The sequence below is a fragment of the Nymphalis io genome, chromosome 11 (assembly GCF_905147045.1).
Source record: "Nymphalis io chromosome 11, ilAglIoxx1.1, whole genome shotgun sequence".
Classification (NCBI taxonomy): Eukaryota; Metazoa; Arthropoda; class Insecta; order Lepidoptera; family Nymphalidae; genus Nymphalis; species Nymphalis io.
In genome coordinates this window covers 6,162,469-6,182,768 of record NC_065898.1, presented here as the reverse complement: position 1 = coordinate 6,182,768, position 20,300 = coordinate 6,162,469, and the positions used below count along the sequence as shown (strand labels likewise).

General features: G+C 30.0%; 2 protein-coding genes across 2 annotated transcripts; one reads left to right on the top strand and one right to left on the bottom strand.

The window, feature by feature from the left end:
* The first annotated feature begins 384 nt into the window (after nucleotides 1-384).
* Nucleotides 385-1,950, top strand: LOC126771894 (uncharacterized). The gene is made up of 3 exons (XM_050492057.1): nucleotides 385-582; nucleotides 674-743; nucleotides 1,072-1,950. Exons 1-3 carry the CDS (start codon nucleotides 500-502, stop codon nucleotides 1,231-1,233), a joined length of 315 nt encoding a protein of 104 aa, XP_050348014.1. The 5' UTR covers nucleotides 385-499; the 3' UTR covers nucleotides 1,234-1,950.
* Nucleotides 1,951-2,188: 238 nt separating this feature from the next.
* LOC126771879 (EF-hand domain-containing protein D2 homolog) lies at nucleotides 2,189-15,692 on the bottom strand. Its single transcript, XM_050492041.1, has 3 exons — nucleotides 15,349-15,692; nucleotides 3,297-3,461; nucleotides 2,189-2,810 (listed from the first exon to the last, which is right to left on the bottom strand). The coding sequence occupies exons 1-3, from the start codon at nucleotides 15,516-15,518 to the stop codon at nucleotides 2,558-2,560; spliced, it is 588 nt and encodes a 195-aa protein (XP_050347998.1). The 5' UTR covers nucleotides 15,519-15,692; the 3' UTR covers nucleotides 2,189-2,557.
* Between the last annotated feature and the right edge of the window lie 4,608 nt (nucleotides 15,693-20,300).

The following is a 20,300-nucleotide window of genomic DNA, read 5'->3' as shown; positions in this document are numbered from 1 at the left end:
CCGACGATCTCCCCAAAATATTGGTATGAAGACAGACTTTAACTATTTCTTTTCAGGTTTCTTTATTATAAAAAAAATTAAAACAAATTACAATCTTAGGGTATTAAAATAAAGATATAGTATTAAGTACTAAATCACAAACTATTTAATGTATCATTTCAATACATCCTTCTCGAGTTAAATCTTGACAAAATAAACAAGAATAGCATTCTTTCTGTATCACTTATTATTAGTAATAGTTTTTTTTTATTAACTGATCTATGTTTTGTTATAAAATGACCAGTTATTTTAGTAAGGACATCCGAACACAAAATAAAATGTCAAATTGACTGTTCTCAAGGTTAAGTTAGTGTTTTCAATTTCAAATTTTAACTGACAGTAAAAGTATATAAATCAATAATTGTTTTACGTTTGTGGTCTACACATTATAAAAAAGCTACAGTTATATTAGAATTTAGAACTCACAACTAAAATTTTGTTCTAATTATTTTTAACAGTCATGTCAGCAGTTGGAAATGTTCAGCAATTACAACAAGATTTACAAAATGAACTGACAACTGCAAATCAACTCCTAAGGCTAATGTAAGTTTTTATTTGTGTGGGTATATTTTTAACTATATTACTAATAAAAAAATATAAACAAATCAAATATTAACTACTTAATAATTTACAGATCATTAGAGGTTCAGAAAATTAAAAGCTTCACTAATCCAGGTGGCGAGTTTGAAGAAAACATTAAACAAGTAGTTATATATTTTTATTTTGCTATTTAATTCAATAATTTTTTTTTAATTCAAGAAGACGGACAGGCAATTGACCCACTCGATGATAAGTCATCATTACTTCCCGGAATTTGGCAATATTAGTACCTTGTATTAATCATTTTGTATGACAATCACTTTCATTTTCGGAAACCATGAGGACTTAGATGTTATTCTTTTTATGCCTATAACACAGGCTCATTTGCCCTTGAACAAGAACAGTGAAACAATTTAGCTCTTTAGCAGCAGAATAATTGATGGTGGTGTGTACCTTTAGAATCAAATAATTATAATATTATGATTTTTTCAGAATGTCTCAACAATAGCTAGACTTGCAAATATTCAACAGATAAACATAACAAATTTGCCTCCAGTGAAACATCTTCAGTTAGATTTAAGCCATCACACAAATCAGAATATGTCTTATGAACAGCACGACAGTTTTAGAAACAGTATGGATGAATCTCAGTAATTAGCTAAGAATACATAAAAACTCCATGATTTGTAAATGTACTACAAGTGATAATTACTATATTGTTACTATTTGAAAAAATAAATAAATTTGTAAACTAAAAAACTATTGGAAAAAAAAAATGATTTAATTGCTTGATTGTATGCTGCTATATTCAAATCTGTATTTGGATTTTTATAAAAGAAATTGTAGAATAAAGTCATTTTGTTAATGTCATTGATTGTTTGTATGTAAATGGTGCAAACAATTCAACAAACTAAATAAACAAACCTTATAATATTGATTTCAACCAGGCACTAATAAGTGTAAGAGTTTTCGGCTTTAGTCAACCAATAATAATGAGAACAAAGTGAAAATGCCAAATTAAGTGATATAAGATTAAGATTCACGCGTTCTTACCACTGGGCCATCTCGGCTCACGCAGTTTTCGTATTTATTTATTTCTCCAAAAAAAAAACGTGAGTCGAAATTAAGTTACAATTTAAGTAATCTAAAATTAAAATCTTTGTTACATAATTTTGATGATGACAAATGTCATTGAAAAAGTATTTTAAATTCCTTCATTTTGATAACTCGCACGGAAGGTTTTTGTTCCATTGGAAATCTACTTTCCATTTCTATTTCTATCATTTACAAACATAAAGAGGAAACGAGCGATGTCAATAAGCATGAGGTATATAATTGAGGTATAACATTCGACAAACAGGCAGTTGGGTAGAGAAATAGATCTAAAAACAATATTTTTATATACTATACAATATTTTTTACACCTTAACATAATTGTTTCAATAAGAAAAGATAAATAAAAATGCTTTGTTAATACAAATGTTTATTTAATTATATTTAAAAAGTAACTATACATCACAATTTACTTAAATATTTTGTTTTTACATGTTCAACATGCAACTAACGATTGAGTGTGAATAGTCTTTTTATTAACTGATTAATTAAACTATTTTTAATGTCAGGCACATATTTATTGCTATCTTGAGCAATACAAACAGTAACCGCACCTAGATAACACTATTTTAAAATACTCTTACTAATATAATTACATCTAGTGTTGGAAAATCTTTAACATTTAATAAATTAAAAAAAAATCGTTTAATTTGACACAAAAATTGTTATGTTAATTTATTATAGATCATTAAAACACGTGCCTAAATTTTAAGGCAGTTCAAATCAAATACTATAGACAAATAATACAGTAAGGTTGCAATATTGGTCTAGATTTATATATATAACATAACATTGGATTACATTTCTAAAGCCATGTGGTAACAGCTTACAGACTAGATAGACAACAACTTATTTTACACCTTAATTACTGTTGAAATACTGCTGATTTCTCTTTGAATCTTTGCCTTCGCATGGCCTTCTCTTCAGCCTCACGACGCTTTTCCTCTTGTTCTTGAACTATCTCGTCGTGGAATTTATTCGTCTTTGCAAGTTCCTCAATCTTTGCCTCAAAGAAATTCTTCGCTCCATTAACACCAACTTGATCAACATTTATTTCTGTCAATCTCGCAAAGGCTTCCAAACCAGAATCTGATTCAAGTTCACCCGCTCGAGCTTTTCTAAAAACAATATAGGGGAAAATTAATTAAAATATAGGTAAACTAATAACAAATTGTTCGTTTCTATTTGCTTTCAAATATACAGACAGTCCTTCATTTGTAAGAAATGAATTATGATGTAAATACTAATGAGAATTATAGGCAATTGTTTACCTATTCATGTTTCAACTGCCGCTATCGTAAGACGGATTTCACTAAACTAGACCAAAAAATAAAAGTTTAATAATGAACTAATATTATGTAGCCATATACGTCCCTGAATCTGTAATCAATAACTTTTCCATTAGGTTCCAGTCGAGAGAAACGCTCGCAGACAGGCCTTTTAAAGAATGTTACGTTATTCTACTTGATGTCTGTTACGTAGGTAGCTTTAAGCTTTCGAACAATGTATTAGCATACAAGACTTGAAGTTTAATTATTGTATGTTTGGTATATTCATTAAAAAAACCATAATTAAATACTACGAGTATTTGTAAAATGACTAACCGGTAAATCAGCAAGAATTCACGAAAACTAATCTTGTTGTCACCATCTTCATCGACTTCGTTGATCATAGCTTTTAAGCCGAGATGTGTTTGCGGAGCTCCAAGGCGCTCCATCATACGTTTTACTTCGGTAAGGTCTAGAAACCCGTCTTGACCTTCATCGAATCTGAAATATAATACGCATATAATTTTTTAAAATATAAACTACATTTATTAGGTATAATGATAATATTGATTAGTATTTTTAAATTGAAATAAAGACAACGTATACGAAGGTCCGAAACAAACGGTAGCGTACCGAATCGTACATTAAACAGTGAAAAGGATATAGTTTTGTAATGTGCCATACCCACCTAATAATATTAAAATGCAGAATTAAAAATACAAATAAAATAAAAATGTTTATTTCGTGACAAAATCTTTTACATTACGTTATAAAGAATGCCCAATTAAGTAAACCTTTTTGGTTTGTAACATGGGGTAAGATGCTTAAAATATTTTAATAAACAATGCGCAAACTCCGCAAACCGAACGACAAACACTACCCGGTCCGGTCATCGTTCGTGATAAAAATAGTAGGTACACTAGGAACAAAACAAATATCTAAGAAACAAGACATTTAATGGTATTAAAAACAATGTTTTATATGATTCAGATATGTATTGCTCTTTGTTCTTTACTATATAAATATATCTTAAAGTAATGTTTAATAGAATAGAAATAAGAACAGATAATCGTGTAATCACATTCACATAAAGTGATGTGTCAAGATTCAAGACGCATAATTTTATATAATTACAAGTGATTAAGAACGATGCGCAACAAACAGTAGGTACATTAGAAATATATGTACCTATCCAGATTTCCATATTGGAGAACCGTTATTACTGCTGTAAGGCAAGTTATTTGATAAAGAAAGTATTATACGCGTGTACTGCATGTTGATGGAATGGTTTTGAAAACCAATAAAATACCTATACCTACTATGATGATAAGATTTTTAAACAATCTAAGCGTATTCAATATTGAGATTATTTAGAAATATAAGTTAAAGTTCTCAATGTTAATAATATTTCTTTGGTAAATAACTCATTAAATATCATGACTATCTTTTCTTGATAAAGTTTATATTTGGTATTTATACATTCAATATTGCTATAAGCTAATGAGTATTACTATTTAAGCCTATAATAGATTTTATAAAAATGTTCTTAATTTTTCTATTATAGATATAATTTGGTAAAAATTTTTGGTGTCTAAACTTTTAATAAGATTTTTTACGTTGACAAGTGGACAGTAGTAAATGAAAAAAGAAAAAAGCTATCTGCAATCTTGAATGCACATAGCATTTTTTTATTTTCATTTATTTTTCGCCCAAATCGTAACTTTAATTTTTACTCAGACTACAAGCAATAATCAGTATGCAAAGTTTTATTTAAATTCGTCACTATCACCTTGTCGAAGACGCACACATGCAACTGTACAGACACAGTTAAAATAATAAATTTGAATAATGTACATTATAAATATTTAAATCAATTAATGAACATATATGTCATGTTTAAAATGTATAAAAATGTAGTCTATTTTAAATAGCACCAACCCGATTATGTTTCTTATTTTTGTAGAACATTTTATAGCTTTAATATCTAGACAAGGCTTAAAGGAACAGTCAAATGTTTTGATTAAACATGGAATCAATATTCGATTTATATTCCTACTTTGTAAAAACAATTTCAAATAACATATAGATGAACTATGAAATTAAAATTTACGATATATTATGACTTTATTACTCGCATATAAAAATTTAAAATCGTTTAGTTTGAAATTATATAATTATTATTATTTACATGTATCACAAATATGTGCCAAAGTTATGAAAATATTGTATTGTTAATATATTTTTACTATGATAAATAATTTGATAATGTAACGACTTATGTGATATAGTAGATATAATACAATAGATTTATCAAAATGAATTTATTTAGGGAGTGTCATATCGTCAAGATATTAAATCTTATATTTAAGTTTATCTTTGCTTTAAAATTTGAATTCAGAATAATTACACACCAAACTGTTATTTCCAGTTATGTGTTGTATCTTTAACATTATTGTTAAAAATACAAATATTTTTATAAATTCTGTTTGCAAAGGCAATAATCACCACGAGTTTTGTTTTGAGACTATGACATTTGTGCCAATTTATTACCACGTTCTGTAACGAATATTACAAATATTACAATGTTTGTACATTATAGTATGTACTACTTTAGTACTCAATAAAGGTGATATCGTTTAAACACCTACGTCATCCAAGTTAGTAAGAACAATTTATTGGAAGCATATACATAAGTGGCATATTTAAAAATATACTTCATCACTGCACACTTGTTACTTGACCGATTTACAGACGCAAAACAATACATAAGATTTTTAAGTTTTCAACTTTTTATTTAACCGTCTACCGCCTTTTGTTTTCTCTTTGAAACTATACCTATTCTTTTGTATACCATATAGAATAGTGATGTCAACAACCTACACAAAAGATATACTTATGTACATTGTGACAAAGTATACGCTATTGAAATGCATTCACTCGCAAAACGTAACGCTAGTTGCGGATTACAAATTGTATTGTCTCGAGGCAAGACATGTCAAAGAACGCGTGTACCTTGAAACCACGTAACTACAAATACACATACCGATATGGAATTCATTATAAAAATAAAACTTGTATATTTTTCTACAACACACGTCATTTTTTTAGTATGTATGTACATATACAGGTTTCTGCCGTGCCTTGCTTTGCATCTGATATATAGATATTTATAAACTCTTTTCTTTTGTGCATGAAATGTTTCTTAAACAAATGCAACACTTTTAGGAAATTGTTGTAGCTTTTTTTATTGTATATAAACATTGTCTACAATTCAGCCAAATTTGAATTTAAACACCTCTATATTTCATTAACTAACATTAAAAAAAAATAACCACATTATAATCATCAATCATCATCAGACATCCTCTTGACAAGTTTCTGCCACTGAGACTGTACACTCTCTCTATTTCCTCGGACATCGGATAGAGATCAGGCGCGGTATCATACTTTACGTGTTATTTAGGGCCTTATAAGCTACTAATAGACCAACAAAGCAGTTACAAGTTATAAACAATAACTGAACACTATCCATGCCGGTTAATGTAAAAATACTTGCATAGATTTATTTTAACATGAATATAAAACTTTGGCCTAGTACAGAAAAAATATTTAAAAAGAACTTTTATTTAAAGAACAAATATTTCACAGCTTCGTTGCATAATGTGAATCCACTCATAAAGAATGAGAACGAAAATAGGAAGATATTTTGGAAAGATAAACGTCGTATTTTTAACAAAATGCCCCAAACGTGGTTCCTGGCGCATTCATTATTCAAGGAATTCTTTGCGGGAGTCATAATATTATGTAAGTGCGCCCACTTGTCATCCATTCTTTTTTAACATTTTCTAACCTTTTAAATATTATATTTATTATTTAGTTTCAGATAAGCTGAAACTCTATGTTAGTGAAATGTCAGACTAATTTTATCAACGCATACCATAACTTACTTGACATTTAGATACTTTAGTTTCCAAATTTTGTGGCATACTAAGAATGGTTTTTAGGAAATTTTGACTTTAAGAGGATTTGCTACATCTGTCTCATGCAGGTATATATAGCCAAACAACTCACACTGAAACAATGTGATGAAATGAGCTACAAGTGCAAACCAACTCCTAACACGAAAAGATAGGTAGACTTTGTCCAGCTGTGGGATATTGACGGGCTGCTATTGGTAACTGGAGCAACTAATGATCCTGAGCGACTGTTATGTAAATCACATCGGCTCATTTTACTCTATGAAAGGCAAAACCTTTCAATATACTAAAATTTTCTAAAAATATATTTACTTTATACATCCGTTACATCTTCCAATTAGGTTAGTCTTGTCATAACAAAACCTCCAATAAGTAATGGTGCTAAGGCTAAGGTCAGAGATAATGAAATGGAATCGCCCTACTATCTAAAATAACGAAGTCTACATCCTCAGGCAGCGATATCACAGGAACAAATAAAAGTATTAATTAATATTGGCTTGTTCTAATATAAATTGCTTAATTTGCAAACAATCATTTTTGTTAACAAATAAAATATTTAAAAAACTAGCAATAAATGATGATTTGGCGCATTTTATTGTATATAGTTGACTGACAGATAACGATGGCTTTAGATTTATACTGAAAACTGTTGCATAAAATTTATAATAAAATGATTATTATACCTGATGCGGATTTCGTTGAAAATTTTGATAGATATTTTAGATATGTTCTTTGAATACGAGGTAGCATTGCGAAACTAGGCATGATTTTTAATTGATGTTAAATAGATATTACCCTATATTTTATTCTTGAAGACATTTGAAATATATAAGAAAAACCGCACAAAATCTGAAGTAATATACTATGAATTTAATGAATCTATTTAGAAGTTTTACGAGTGATCAGACAAAATTTTTTTTTTGTCGAAATTTGTCATTGACCTCCCAATATATTGTATATACTGGTGGTAGTAGGGCTTTGTGCAAGCTCGTCTGGGTAGGTACCACCCACTCATCAGATATTCTACCGCAAAACAGCAATACTTGTTGTGTTCCGGTTTGAAGGGTGAGTGAGCCAGTGTAATTACAGGCACAAGGGACATAAAATCTTAGTTCCCAAGGTTGGTGGCGCATTAGCTATAAGCGATGGTTGACATTTCTTACAATGCCAATGTCTAAGGGCGTTTGGTGACCACTTACCATCAGGTGGCCCATATGCTCGTCCACCTTACTATTCTATAAAAAAAAAAATATAACCCGATATAAATTAACTTATACTAAAAATTAATATCATTGATAGTAAAAATAATATTTGCTGCAATAAAATATAGACAAAAACTATTAAGACATTATAATGAAGTGTATTTTCAATAAAGCCCGATGTCTATTAAAATGTCATAATTAATGATAGTTTAGGCAACATAATTAAATATAAATTAATCTCATCTCGAAAAAATTGGTACGTGCTCTACTTTTACTGCTATCGAGTCGGGGCAAATTGCAGTTCCATTTTTATAATGATTTACGTTTACCGCCCAATTAATGAGTGAGCCGCAATATTTTTTTCTTTTTAAATACCAGTATGAATAGGAAGTAAAGTTCTTATTCCATGAACAGACCCAAGGCATTTTGATAACATGGATAATAGGTACTTGAAATCTTAACTAATGGCAAAAAGTTTGCTCATCCAGCCTTTTTTCATTAAAAATAAATGTTTAATGGTTATTAATAAAATAAACTATGACTAGCAATTCTATAAGGCAAGTAGTAAAAGCAACCATTTTTACTTTATCTTTGTTTTAGTTCTTATTTCGCAATACATACCTAAGCATGTAGACTACATAGATAAGTATTGCAAAATAACTAAACGAATTAACCACGAAACGAAACGATTTCCCAACAAACTATTATTGTTTATTTCCGACCTAGCTGCATTTAATTTCCTATTTTTTTTAATGGCTTTATCGACCGCAATACGATTCAGAACGATTTCGTAAATACAATTATTCAAAATAACTTGAAATAAGAGTGTAGTTTTATACTTGTGCCAAATCTATAAAAAACTTCTTAATAACTTTATGTATATTCTAACGATTTATAACCAAATTGGTAGTTGTTAATCTGTTCTTGAATAAAAAATAGTTTTGATAAGATACCTTATCTATATTAATATTATAATGCTGGAGTGTTTGTATGCTTACGCGTTTACCGGACTTGATCCCAATACATAAAATAAACAGTAAAATTTAATACGTAATAAGAAAAAAAAAACGCCGTTCAACCCAATAAGTAGTTAGAAACTTTAAAAAACATTAAAGAGAACAATTTAAAATAGCACAACAACATCTATTTTCAAAATTGACGGGCCGGTTGGCGTGGTTGGTAGATACTTGCCTTTCACGCCAAAGGTTTTGGGTTCGATTCCCACCCTGGACAGACATTTGTGTGCATGAACATGTCTGTTTGTCCTGAGTCTGGGTGTAATTATCTATATAAGTGTGTATTTACAAAAGAAAAAAAAAGTATATGTATATGTAGTATATCAGTTGTCTGGTTTCCATAGTTCTGCTTAGTTTGGGATCAGTTAGGGATACATAAGATATTACCATCATTCATTGATTTAATGTATTTTAAATTATAACCTTTCATTCTCTTTACCAGTTTTAGTTTACAATATCCATAGTAAACAAGAATTGTCTTCAATGAATTATCTATGGCAATGTGTGTAGTTAGTAAATAAAAATATTAAACATCTGAATAATAATCATCTGATAAATTTCAATAAGTTTTTTGTAGTTAAGCAGAGATGGCCCAGTAGATAAAACTCGTAAATCTTTTCGGAAGAGTGAAGATTCAATGTCGGACAAGCAGTACTTTTCAAATGTGCTTAATTTGTGTTTTATTTATCTCATACTCTGCGGTAAAGGAAAAGATCGTAAGGAAATCTGTAAGTGTCCGTTAAAAAAGCATTGGAGTAGCGAGTAGTGGAGTATCCGAAGCGAGTAACGTTTAAGTAGACGTAAAATATTATTAGTAAGTTATCGCATTTGATACAATTTTATCAAACGTGGTAATAAATTATTATTAATTTAAACGATAAATAAAACGCATATTGTTACAAAAAAATATATAAAACTGATAGATTATACGAATAATCTATTTTGCTTCTAAACTTCATTCTTGCATTTTATCCTATATACACATATTTTATGTAAAACTTTCCTCCGTATATTATTAATTCTGCATTTATAGACTAGTCTAATATTACATATCATTTATATCTTTGAAATAAAACAAATTGAAGGGGTAATCTAAAAAAAGAATGACCTTAAGATCATAAGTGAAAAATTGCAGAATTACGGGAAGTTTCAGAGGGGATCAGAAATAGTTTTAATGTAGATTCATTCTCGTTGGTATACCTACTTCGGCTTGAATGAACTTTATTGAATTACTAGGTTCTGCCCGCGGTGACGGCCGCGTGTGAAGGGGGCAGGTGTTAGGTAGGATATACGGCACCTATATTCCAAATTTCATACAAATTCAATTAGTAGGTTTTTCGGTAAAAGTAACAAAAATCCATTCATATTTTTTTAATTTTACGCTTATAATTAGTTTGATTTCAATGCTTTATTTTTTACATATTTATCTTATTAACTTTTTTTAATGTAAATAACTTACTTAACATGAGCGATTTAAGAGTAACAGTTCTGACATCATTTATCTTTAGACATAATTACGTCAGCTAACATCACAATAACTTATTTTTATTAACAATTAAATATGAGTAGAACAATATCTAGAATCCGAAAACAATAAGGACAGGATAACAGCAACAAACTTTATATGAGTAATTTGATGATGTTTATAATAATATACTTAGTCAGTGGCAGACGGCAGTACGCCATCCTCTCTAGGAAAGATAACGTAAATTTATTCAACACAAATAATTATAGTCGAGTATAATATTGAGTACTTTGTGTCTTAATTCGTAAAATACAATAATTTAACAAATATCAAATAGCCTGATGAGTGTAATAGCACTGAGTTTTAAGAAAACAGTAATTAATGCATTAGAGAATATTTTTAAACATTTAAATGTATTAAAATAAAATGTTTACGGATGAGTTTTTGTGAGTCATAGGTCACCGCCACACCGGGCACCCGTCATTGATTTTGTCGCCTGATATCTCGACTGTCGCACTTACTCCCCACGCCGATCAATTTTAAACTCACGACGAGTGTATTTATCATAACAACTGCCATACTTGGTCAAGGAAGTGCAATCATATTTCCTTGAAATTTGATTAGATTCATAACAGTTATTTAACTTATATTTGTAATTGTTACATGCGTATTGTGTTAAATAATATAATTATACTTAAATATTTATTATATAAGCGGCATTGTAAACATATCCTGCTGAGGGAGTGAGAGAGAGATGAGACAAATTATAAGCTATATTAAAATTTAAACACCCAAAACGATACACGTAAGCAATTTTTTTCAATTACATACAGTGTCATTTCTGTAGACTAACCTACTCCATTCTAGATTGTACAAACTTATAAAATACTAAACTAAATAAACGTGCGTGCGTGGAGTTTATGAATAAACCGCAAGAATGAGCCACTGATGACTAATTGTTGACACTATTTACTATCAAGGAAACAGGTATTTTACGTTATACTTAAGATGAGCAATATACCGCAAAGTTAGAATTATATATGATATGAATCAGCCAAATCACGTTATTGACTTTTACGATTAATTAGTGACGGAACCGGAAGAATGAATGACGATGATGATGAACTCAACCAAAATACAACAACAAAATTAACTATAATGGAATGAATAAAAATGTGGACTTATTTATTTCGTTTTTTTGTGTTCGTGATTTTATACAAAACAGTTTATTAAAATAAAAATACTTTTTAAAAAATAAAGTTATAAGTAGCTATTTAATGAATTAATATAATTACGGCGCTATTTTATTCATAACAACTTTCAAGGCAAACATGCTTTATACAAGGATATTAAATAAAATTACTTAATTTATTTAATATCAGATAAATAGCGTTAAAAAAATTAACAATTAACTGATTCACATTAAAATTTTTCCACATTTTCCTAGCTATTATATTTTCAAAACCATATTCTGGTCTGACGCGAAGATGGCTTGGCACATTTCAATGAAAACTTTGGGTATAGTATACATATTGGACACGTCTCAACCAAACCCACCATACTTTAAATTGGATTCATACAATATAAATGTACCTATTATACATAGGCATGTCTGCTTAGTACACCTGACTTTGTAGTATGAAGATGCCTGCAGTTTGATAGATCGGTTGACGTGTATGGTAAATGTTATGTAGCTTAAAGTTATAAGCATAGGAAACATATTAATAATAAGTATAAAAACCTTCTTTAATAAACGATCTATTTATTCGAAAATATACATACTTGAAACCTAGCTTTAAGTTTCTGAAGCAGTTTCATACAAACAAACTCCATATATAAACGAAGTACAGATGTAAGTGCTAATTATAGCGCTTCGTACTGGTATAATTAAGGTTTCATCCCAAATTTAGTCTTTATATAGGTAGCAAAAGAAAGTAATACTAGCATAAGAACACTGTTTAGTATTCATATAATAATATTTACATTAAGTACGATGTATGTTGGTACGACGTAAAAAAAAGGCGTTGACGACTTCAAAGTACTAACGACATTTTATGCGTTTTTTTAAATATTTAGAATTAGAACTATGATTCAAAAAATATATAATACTAGTTATAATATTTTTGATTTTAAGGCTAATATAATTAAATTATAACATATAATATTAATGTATGACTTATTTTTTCTCTAAATTATGTGATATGATTAGGTATAAAATATAAATTGATATAGTTACTACAATATTACCTATGTAAACGAACATGGGCATAATCCCAATGCCATTGGTAAATTTATAGGGGAAGATACATTTACAGCGTTGTGTGAACTAGCCGCTTTTAAATAGGCCTCCCCAAACAGTCTTGCCACTTCATTGAGAAACAAAGCGTCCAACGTAACTTCTTTCTTCAAGCTATACCAGCTTGAAGAAAGCCCCGCTTTAACCCTACCCGTTTTGCCCAACAGCGTTTTTTTTTTAATTTCGAGATACCTTACCTACAAATCAAAACTAAATGGCCAACCATTTTTGAAGAAAACTACAGTGAATTACTATTTAATAATCGTCGGATAATGATAGACATCCAGCATAGCATAGCAGACATACGCAGTTTTCGACTATTCGTTTTTTAAAAATACTCAAATATTTTAGTGTGAAATTATTATTATTTTTTTACCTTGAGAACTTTTAACGTTAAGCCAGCGAGCCGACTAACGTTGATTGGTCGGCCATCGAGGTACAAAATTGCATTGAAACATTCACAATATGTCAATATCTTACGGTTAAAAGAGGTGTTTTCGGTGGTATACCCGCTTTGACCTACCTTCGGCTACCTAAGAATATAGGTACATATATACAGACGAATGAACTCCACCTGTTTCTGACGTCGATTAAATTCATTTTTTAAAAGTCTGTAATTAATATACTATTTGAGAGGATATTTTTTATGAAGACATTTTGTCAACTGAGGGTTGTATTTAATTTAGTTGTTAAATAGTTTTTAAATACTTGTTGATGCATAATAAAAATATTTATTAATTCCATAAGTAAATACCTATTTAATTATTGTTATTTAGTTATTGTAACGAATGACGAGGTATTTATTTGTTTAACGAAGAGCAAACAATAAGCGGTTTTGTTTAATGAATGCCGATAAAGAGTGTGTCTGGCTAACACTTTACCGAAAATATATATATATGTGGGTTGCTAATTTCGTCGTTTTGTAAAATTGTTATTGTTGAAGCTTAATAAAGTTTATAAATTAAAAAATACTATACTTAATTTGGTATTTTATAAAACGAATTCAAATGTTCGCTTACCTTTTTATTAGTCGACTTCAAAAACAGGACTTAAAAATTATTTTATATTCGAAACTCTATTCTTTCAGAATGGAGTAACATTTATTCAAAAATATTAAATGAGGAATTGAGGAAACTTCTCAAATATTATAGACATACACATATTTACATATCGCGATTTTGATATTTTCATTAAAAAAGCATTGCATTAGCATTTGCAATTCAGAAAGTAACATTTGGTGAAATAGTTATTTCTTCATTAGTTATTAAAAAGACCACATACGAAGTCACTTTTTTATGTCTAAATTTCCAATTATTCATATTATATAACAAATATCTTCTGAATATAACCTTATACAAAAAATAAAGAAAACAAAAGTTACTACATAATAGTGTCTAATGTCTATGACATTTGATAAATTGACGCCCATAAAAATTCCATACGGATATAATAGTTTGGAGACATTTAGATTGAATGTCACGCACAAACATTTTTATGGATGCTGAAGTTTAAGTTTACAAACTAAAGATGGCGAATGTTATAAATTTCAACATTACCCTCACTTAAAGCACGGTAATTAATTTTTAAAAGTATTCTTTTTACTCCACAAGTCGTTAACTATTTAATTATTGACCCGGATTATGAATGTGAGTGTATTTTTCACAAACAAGACGTCAAATTTCAATAAATCGCCGTGTGAATCCACGGCTATCTTGTTAAAAGATAAATGAAAGTTATAATGAAACGAATAATAACTCTCATAATAAGTTCGCGTCCTATTCACACCCAAAGTCTCCCACGACGATTAACTATATTACTTAATAAATTACTGCTATTATAGTTTTATCAATTTAATTTAGTGCTTTTACTACTTTCACTTAGACATGATAATAAAACATGTATCTTGAATGCAAAGAATGCTATGACACAGGAATTGTTTGAAAATCAGTATACGTATGTAGAAAAGTAAATGATTCCAATTTGAGATAAGATTGTAAAGTTTTAAAAGTTTTATTATAAGTTTGTAGGTACGTGACTCGTACCGGATAAGTTGGCTTGTTTTAGTTTAAGGTAGGCGGATATTATATAGTCTTAAGGTAATATTAATTTGTGGTACAACTGTGTTATATTTATGAGTAAATATTTAAAGAAATAATAAGTTAGTAGTATCTTTGACAACAAACTCATTTAAATTGCTTAATTTTATAAAATAGAAATCAAATATTAATTCTCTTAGTTAATTAAAAGTTAAAACAAGTTATTTTCATGATAATTAAGTCCATAAATCTTAGCAGATTCATTTACAACCTGGCTTTACTAAAACAACTACGACAAACACCTGTCAGGATTGTAACCTGTCTAATAACAAAGCACGCATTAAAAATATTTACCTTTCAAAAATTTATTAAAGGTTAAAATGAACCTGGACTTACTTGTTGAACGTATTTTCGTATTGTTTTATTTCCTTCCTAGAGAATTCGTGAAACTCGGTATAAACGTTCACGAATTTATATTTGGGCTTGACCTCAACACCTTCCTCTAATTTTTCATTTATGGCCTGTCTCCTCATTAGGATTCCACTAAGTTCCTCAGTAGCTGCCATTCTAGATGAAATACGCGCGAAAAAAGGTAGAAAAAAGTGATTTTTCGGAAAGACGAGATTGGCGCACGGCGTAAAGACACTGTTCACTACCGTACGAACTTACGAGCACTGGCAGTTTGGCCGGTCTGAACTCCGCAGTCGGCACAGCAGTCAGTGCGTCGCACTCCGCGCTCCCGCGTATCACAATCAAGTCGCGGGGGACGGACGGATCGACGCAACTATGTGCCGCGCACCATTCTACGATCAAATAACTCCTGCTGCTATTGACACACAAATAAAGCTTAATACTAGTCATAAACCTTCACTATAGGAATGCCCTTGCCGTAAGATGCATAACGATCACGACACTTTAACACAAAATTCTAATCTTAAAGTCTCCTAAGCGACATACGATAAAATACGATGATATACATAGGTACACCTGAACGACTAAATTAAGTATTTTTATTATTATTGTTTCAAGATTTCATTTTGCTCTACATATTCAACAGTAAAAAGCAAATGAAAACTTTTAAAGATATCCAATAGAACTTGTCAAGTATCTATCAAGTTCAAGGCAGCGAGGTCTAGGTCAGAGTTAAGAGTAGATACTTAAAAAAATTGTAGGTATTCGTTTACTTGACTTCTAATAAACAATACTTTACTGAAAGAAAATTTACCTAACTTAAAATTAATCTGTCTTCTGTTAAACGGTTGTTTGTTGCATCTAAAGTGAAAAATTGGATATTTGACATGAAATAGTTTGGAAATTTCAATAAGGTAATAATGCTAAAGCGATAGCTGGTAAAAGCCGTAATGGCTCAGTGCAGAAGACGAGAATCTTAACTAATTCCTAGTTCAAAAGCCAAGCATTACTTTTCATGTGTTTAATTTTTGCTTCTGATTATTTCGTGATCCGCGGTAAAGGAAAACATCGTAAGGAAACCTGCACGTTGCGGACAAAAACCTGCCATGTGTATCCATCGATCGCATTGGAGCAGCGTGTCAAATATGTCAGAAACATTGAATATACCCCTCATCATTCAATCATTCGAGTGCCGCCAAACAAAGGAATTAGGGAAAACCACTGCTCTCGATAACCGTAATACCGTCATACATATTTTTTTCACGATAATATGCAACCGCATATTATTGCAAGGTATAGGTTAGGATAGGTTATTATACATTTACTGTTTGCAATGCGGACAAGAAAAAACTCTTTAACTTGATAGTTTGTTTTATCGTGCAAACCCTTCTAACGGGATTTGACGGACAAAACTTTTCTGTTTCCTACAAATTTATTTAAATGGAAAATCTTTCTAGCCTGAGGACTAAGTCAGTCAGACAAACTCTTAAGTTTCTTCCTATTCAAGCAATATTTTACAATGAGGAAATTTATTAATTGCGTATAATTATTGTGTGAATGTAATTATTTTGTTAATAATGAAATAAACCAGTTTTGTTGATAAAAAACGGATGTTACTTTTGATTAGACTTAAGTATAAAAAATTAACAAGAAAAACGGTTAATTTTAACGCTGGATAAACGCATTCCGCGTTTCCCCCACACAAACAGTAGGGTATGTGGGGCTTGCCAGTGTCCAAGGCGTCGAATGCGTCCCAAACTTCAGAATACTCACTAAAACCAGCGGTACCCTTTCCGTCTTAACAAGAAGCGCCACGGGATCGCTTGCGCATGCTACCGTGATGCTCTGGCCCGCCTGCGGGGCCTCCAGTCTCTAGAGAGGGTTCCCAGGGTACTGTAAGCCCCCCTAGTCCCGGCAACACCTATTGGAGCGAAGGGACATTGCGCATCTTTCTTCTCCCCGGGTTTTTCGGCGGAGCGGATCTGCAGCGGAAAATGATAACCTTCCTCACATCACTTACATTAATTTCTTCTAGATTAATTGATCTAACTATTTATTATTAGTAGCATACAAATGAAGCTAATATATAAAGCGTGTTAGAAAAGTAAGTATGAGTTAGAAGTACAAAACTTAAAATTAAGCAATATTTATGGAAGAAGTGAAAATTATTATTGACAATGCAATGAAATTTAAAGCGCATTGTGTAACATTTTTCCTAAATATGTAGTAAAAATTGTACTACTAACGTAAAAACAAAACGTGCTTACTACGTGTTTTATTAAAGTAATGTTATATTTATAGGTTTGAATTTTTTTCCATTCCACGTAATTTATGAATCCTTACTTTATTTACTATTAACACATACAGCTATAATTGTTACGTTGTGGCTAATAACAATAACCAAAACGAAATACCTCTTTTATTTGATTCTTTTTTTGTAGTTTTTAATTGAAATTTAACGTTCGTATTGGGAATTTCATTGATTCACTGCAAGAACATGAAATTCACCCTTGTCACGCTAGTAGTCTAAATTTAAATCGAGTGAAACAACGAAGCGCAATTACTTATATAAATAATATGTTTGATTACTAAAATTTTAAATTCATCTGATATTGATAGAACTTTGTACTTCAATTGTCTTGCACAATACAGCATCCGGTGGAATCATTATCGGATACAAAAAGAAAAAAAACTGTTGTTCGAATAAATTAGTCTTCTATCTCTCAGTAACATGCGAGTTATATTATATACCTTCGCAAGTTCTAAAGCTATAAGTTCTTATTTTACTCTTTAAAATTTGGCTTGCTGATAGAAATTAGCCATCGAACATAGGGCTCTTCCATAACTGTTTTAGTAGGTACTTAATAATAATTCGTATATGAGAACTAGCAAAGTCAGACCTTAGGCTTCAATATATTATCCTAAGTTATAAGAAGAAATGAAATTTTAAGTTATTATAAAATATTTTATGTTGTTATAAACAAATTTCAGGACTGACCATTGAACTTGGCACCCATTTAGATCTCACTTCTTTTGTCGTTGAAGTCAACAACCAAGGCAAATATCATAATATTGAACTTGGCTCTCATTTCACATTTATGTTTTTGATGTGATTACTTTAAGCACATAAATCTTATACAAAAAATATTTTTAGTTACAAGCTCGATATTTTAAGATTATAAACTGTTTTACTAGTGTTCTAGTTCGATAAATATAAATCATTATTTCTTAATCTACCTTATATTATATCCACTAGAAATTGTTAGGTACTTCGTATGCGCTTTTATTTTATTTCAAAGTGATTTTTTTACTATGTCAATTTTAATGGCGCTTATTGTGCTCAATGACGCCAAAAATCTGAGAGAAAGATCATATCTAGTATAATTCTTCGTCAATACTACGCTTAGACAAACGTAGTGTAGGAAGCCCTGTAGCAAGGTGGACCGACGATTTAAAAAGGGTGGCAGGTACGGAATGGATGCGGGCTGCCCAAGATCGGGATGGTTGGCGTTCTATGGGGGAGGCTTTCGTCCTCAGTGAAGGACAAAAGACTGAAAAAATACATTTTGGTACCATACCACGGTAAATAATGATATTATGGTAGCTGCTTATAAATGATTTTTTTGTAAGAAATTGCGGTTTTTTAGAAGACACCTATATAGTATATATACTTTGCTAACCCATATCTAAATATAAAATTTAAGCCAAATCGTTATTGCTCTTTAAAATTATAATATAAAATATACATGATCTTCTTACCGAAAAAAATAAGTTAGATTATTACATAATTTCAGACTATTTTCTTATTTTAGTCTAGATAAACTTTTTAGTTATATGTTTTCTCACTTTAACTGACCTTCCTTTAATCTAAATAAGACACGATTCTCCTAAAGCTTAAGCAAATTCAACATTTACAACGATTATCGATAAAAATATTCAATAACGAAATATATATGTATGGTACTGTCAAATGAAACAAATACGTACACAAAAGTGTGTTCATTAAAAACGATATTAAACATTATCAAACGCTATTAGTAAATCAAACACGAAATAGTGTAACGCATACATAAAGTCATCAATCTAAAAGTTGGGAATTCTCATAGGTATGTATTATTATTCGTATGTTTTTGTAAATAGATATTATAAAAACTCACTTTGAATTTATTAGCTTTTCTTTAATAAGCTTGAACCCTGACCAATAGACACGATCTTATGTTAACATAATAATTACGTTCACGTATAATAACGCACACGTTTTACTACATGTAAGTCTACATGGAATTTCTAAACAAAAATGTTAACTAAGCGCACATTAGACTTGTTAAGTTATTGTTTAATACAAATGACGAGACTGGTATGCTATACGCGATTATTACTACTAAGGAGAAGGAGAAAGAGAATCGAGGCGCACTGTCTATATATATAAATAAACAAGAACGTATCGATATGAGAATTTTGATTTCTTTAATAATTTCCTTGTTTTCCCATATTTAGTCCAATGTGTCTAAATAATACTAATACGTTGATGTAAGACGTTACGAAGTTTATAACCCCATGTTGATTTTTGATTAGATAGCAGTTCTTAGATAAATTAAAGTAAATTCTGGTACCGTTTGCTTTGTTTGCTTGGAAATATGTCTTTAATTTAAAAATCAAAATCGTTATTTTAGAACGACATAATACTAATACACGTTTTACGTCACGTTGATTTACGAATGAACTAATTAAATCTATGTGTAATGTCACCTGTGGTTCCGTTATATCATTTGTATAAATTTCCTACGTAAAGCTTACTATTATTATTTTTTAAATAGCGGTATACCCAGACACAGAAGTAGGTATCATAAGATATCATCTAATTTTAAATATAAATACGAAAAGAAATGTTATATCCTATTTAAATATTAACGTAATAAATAATCTTTTACTAAGTA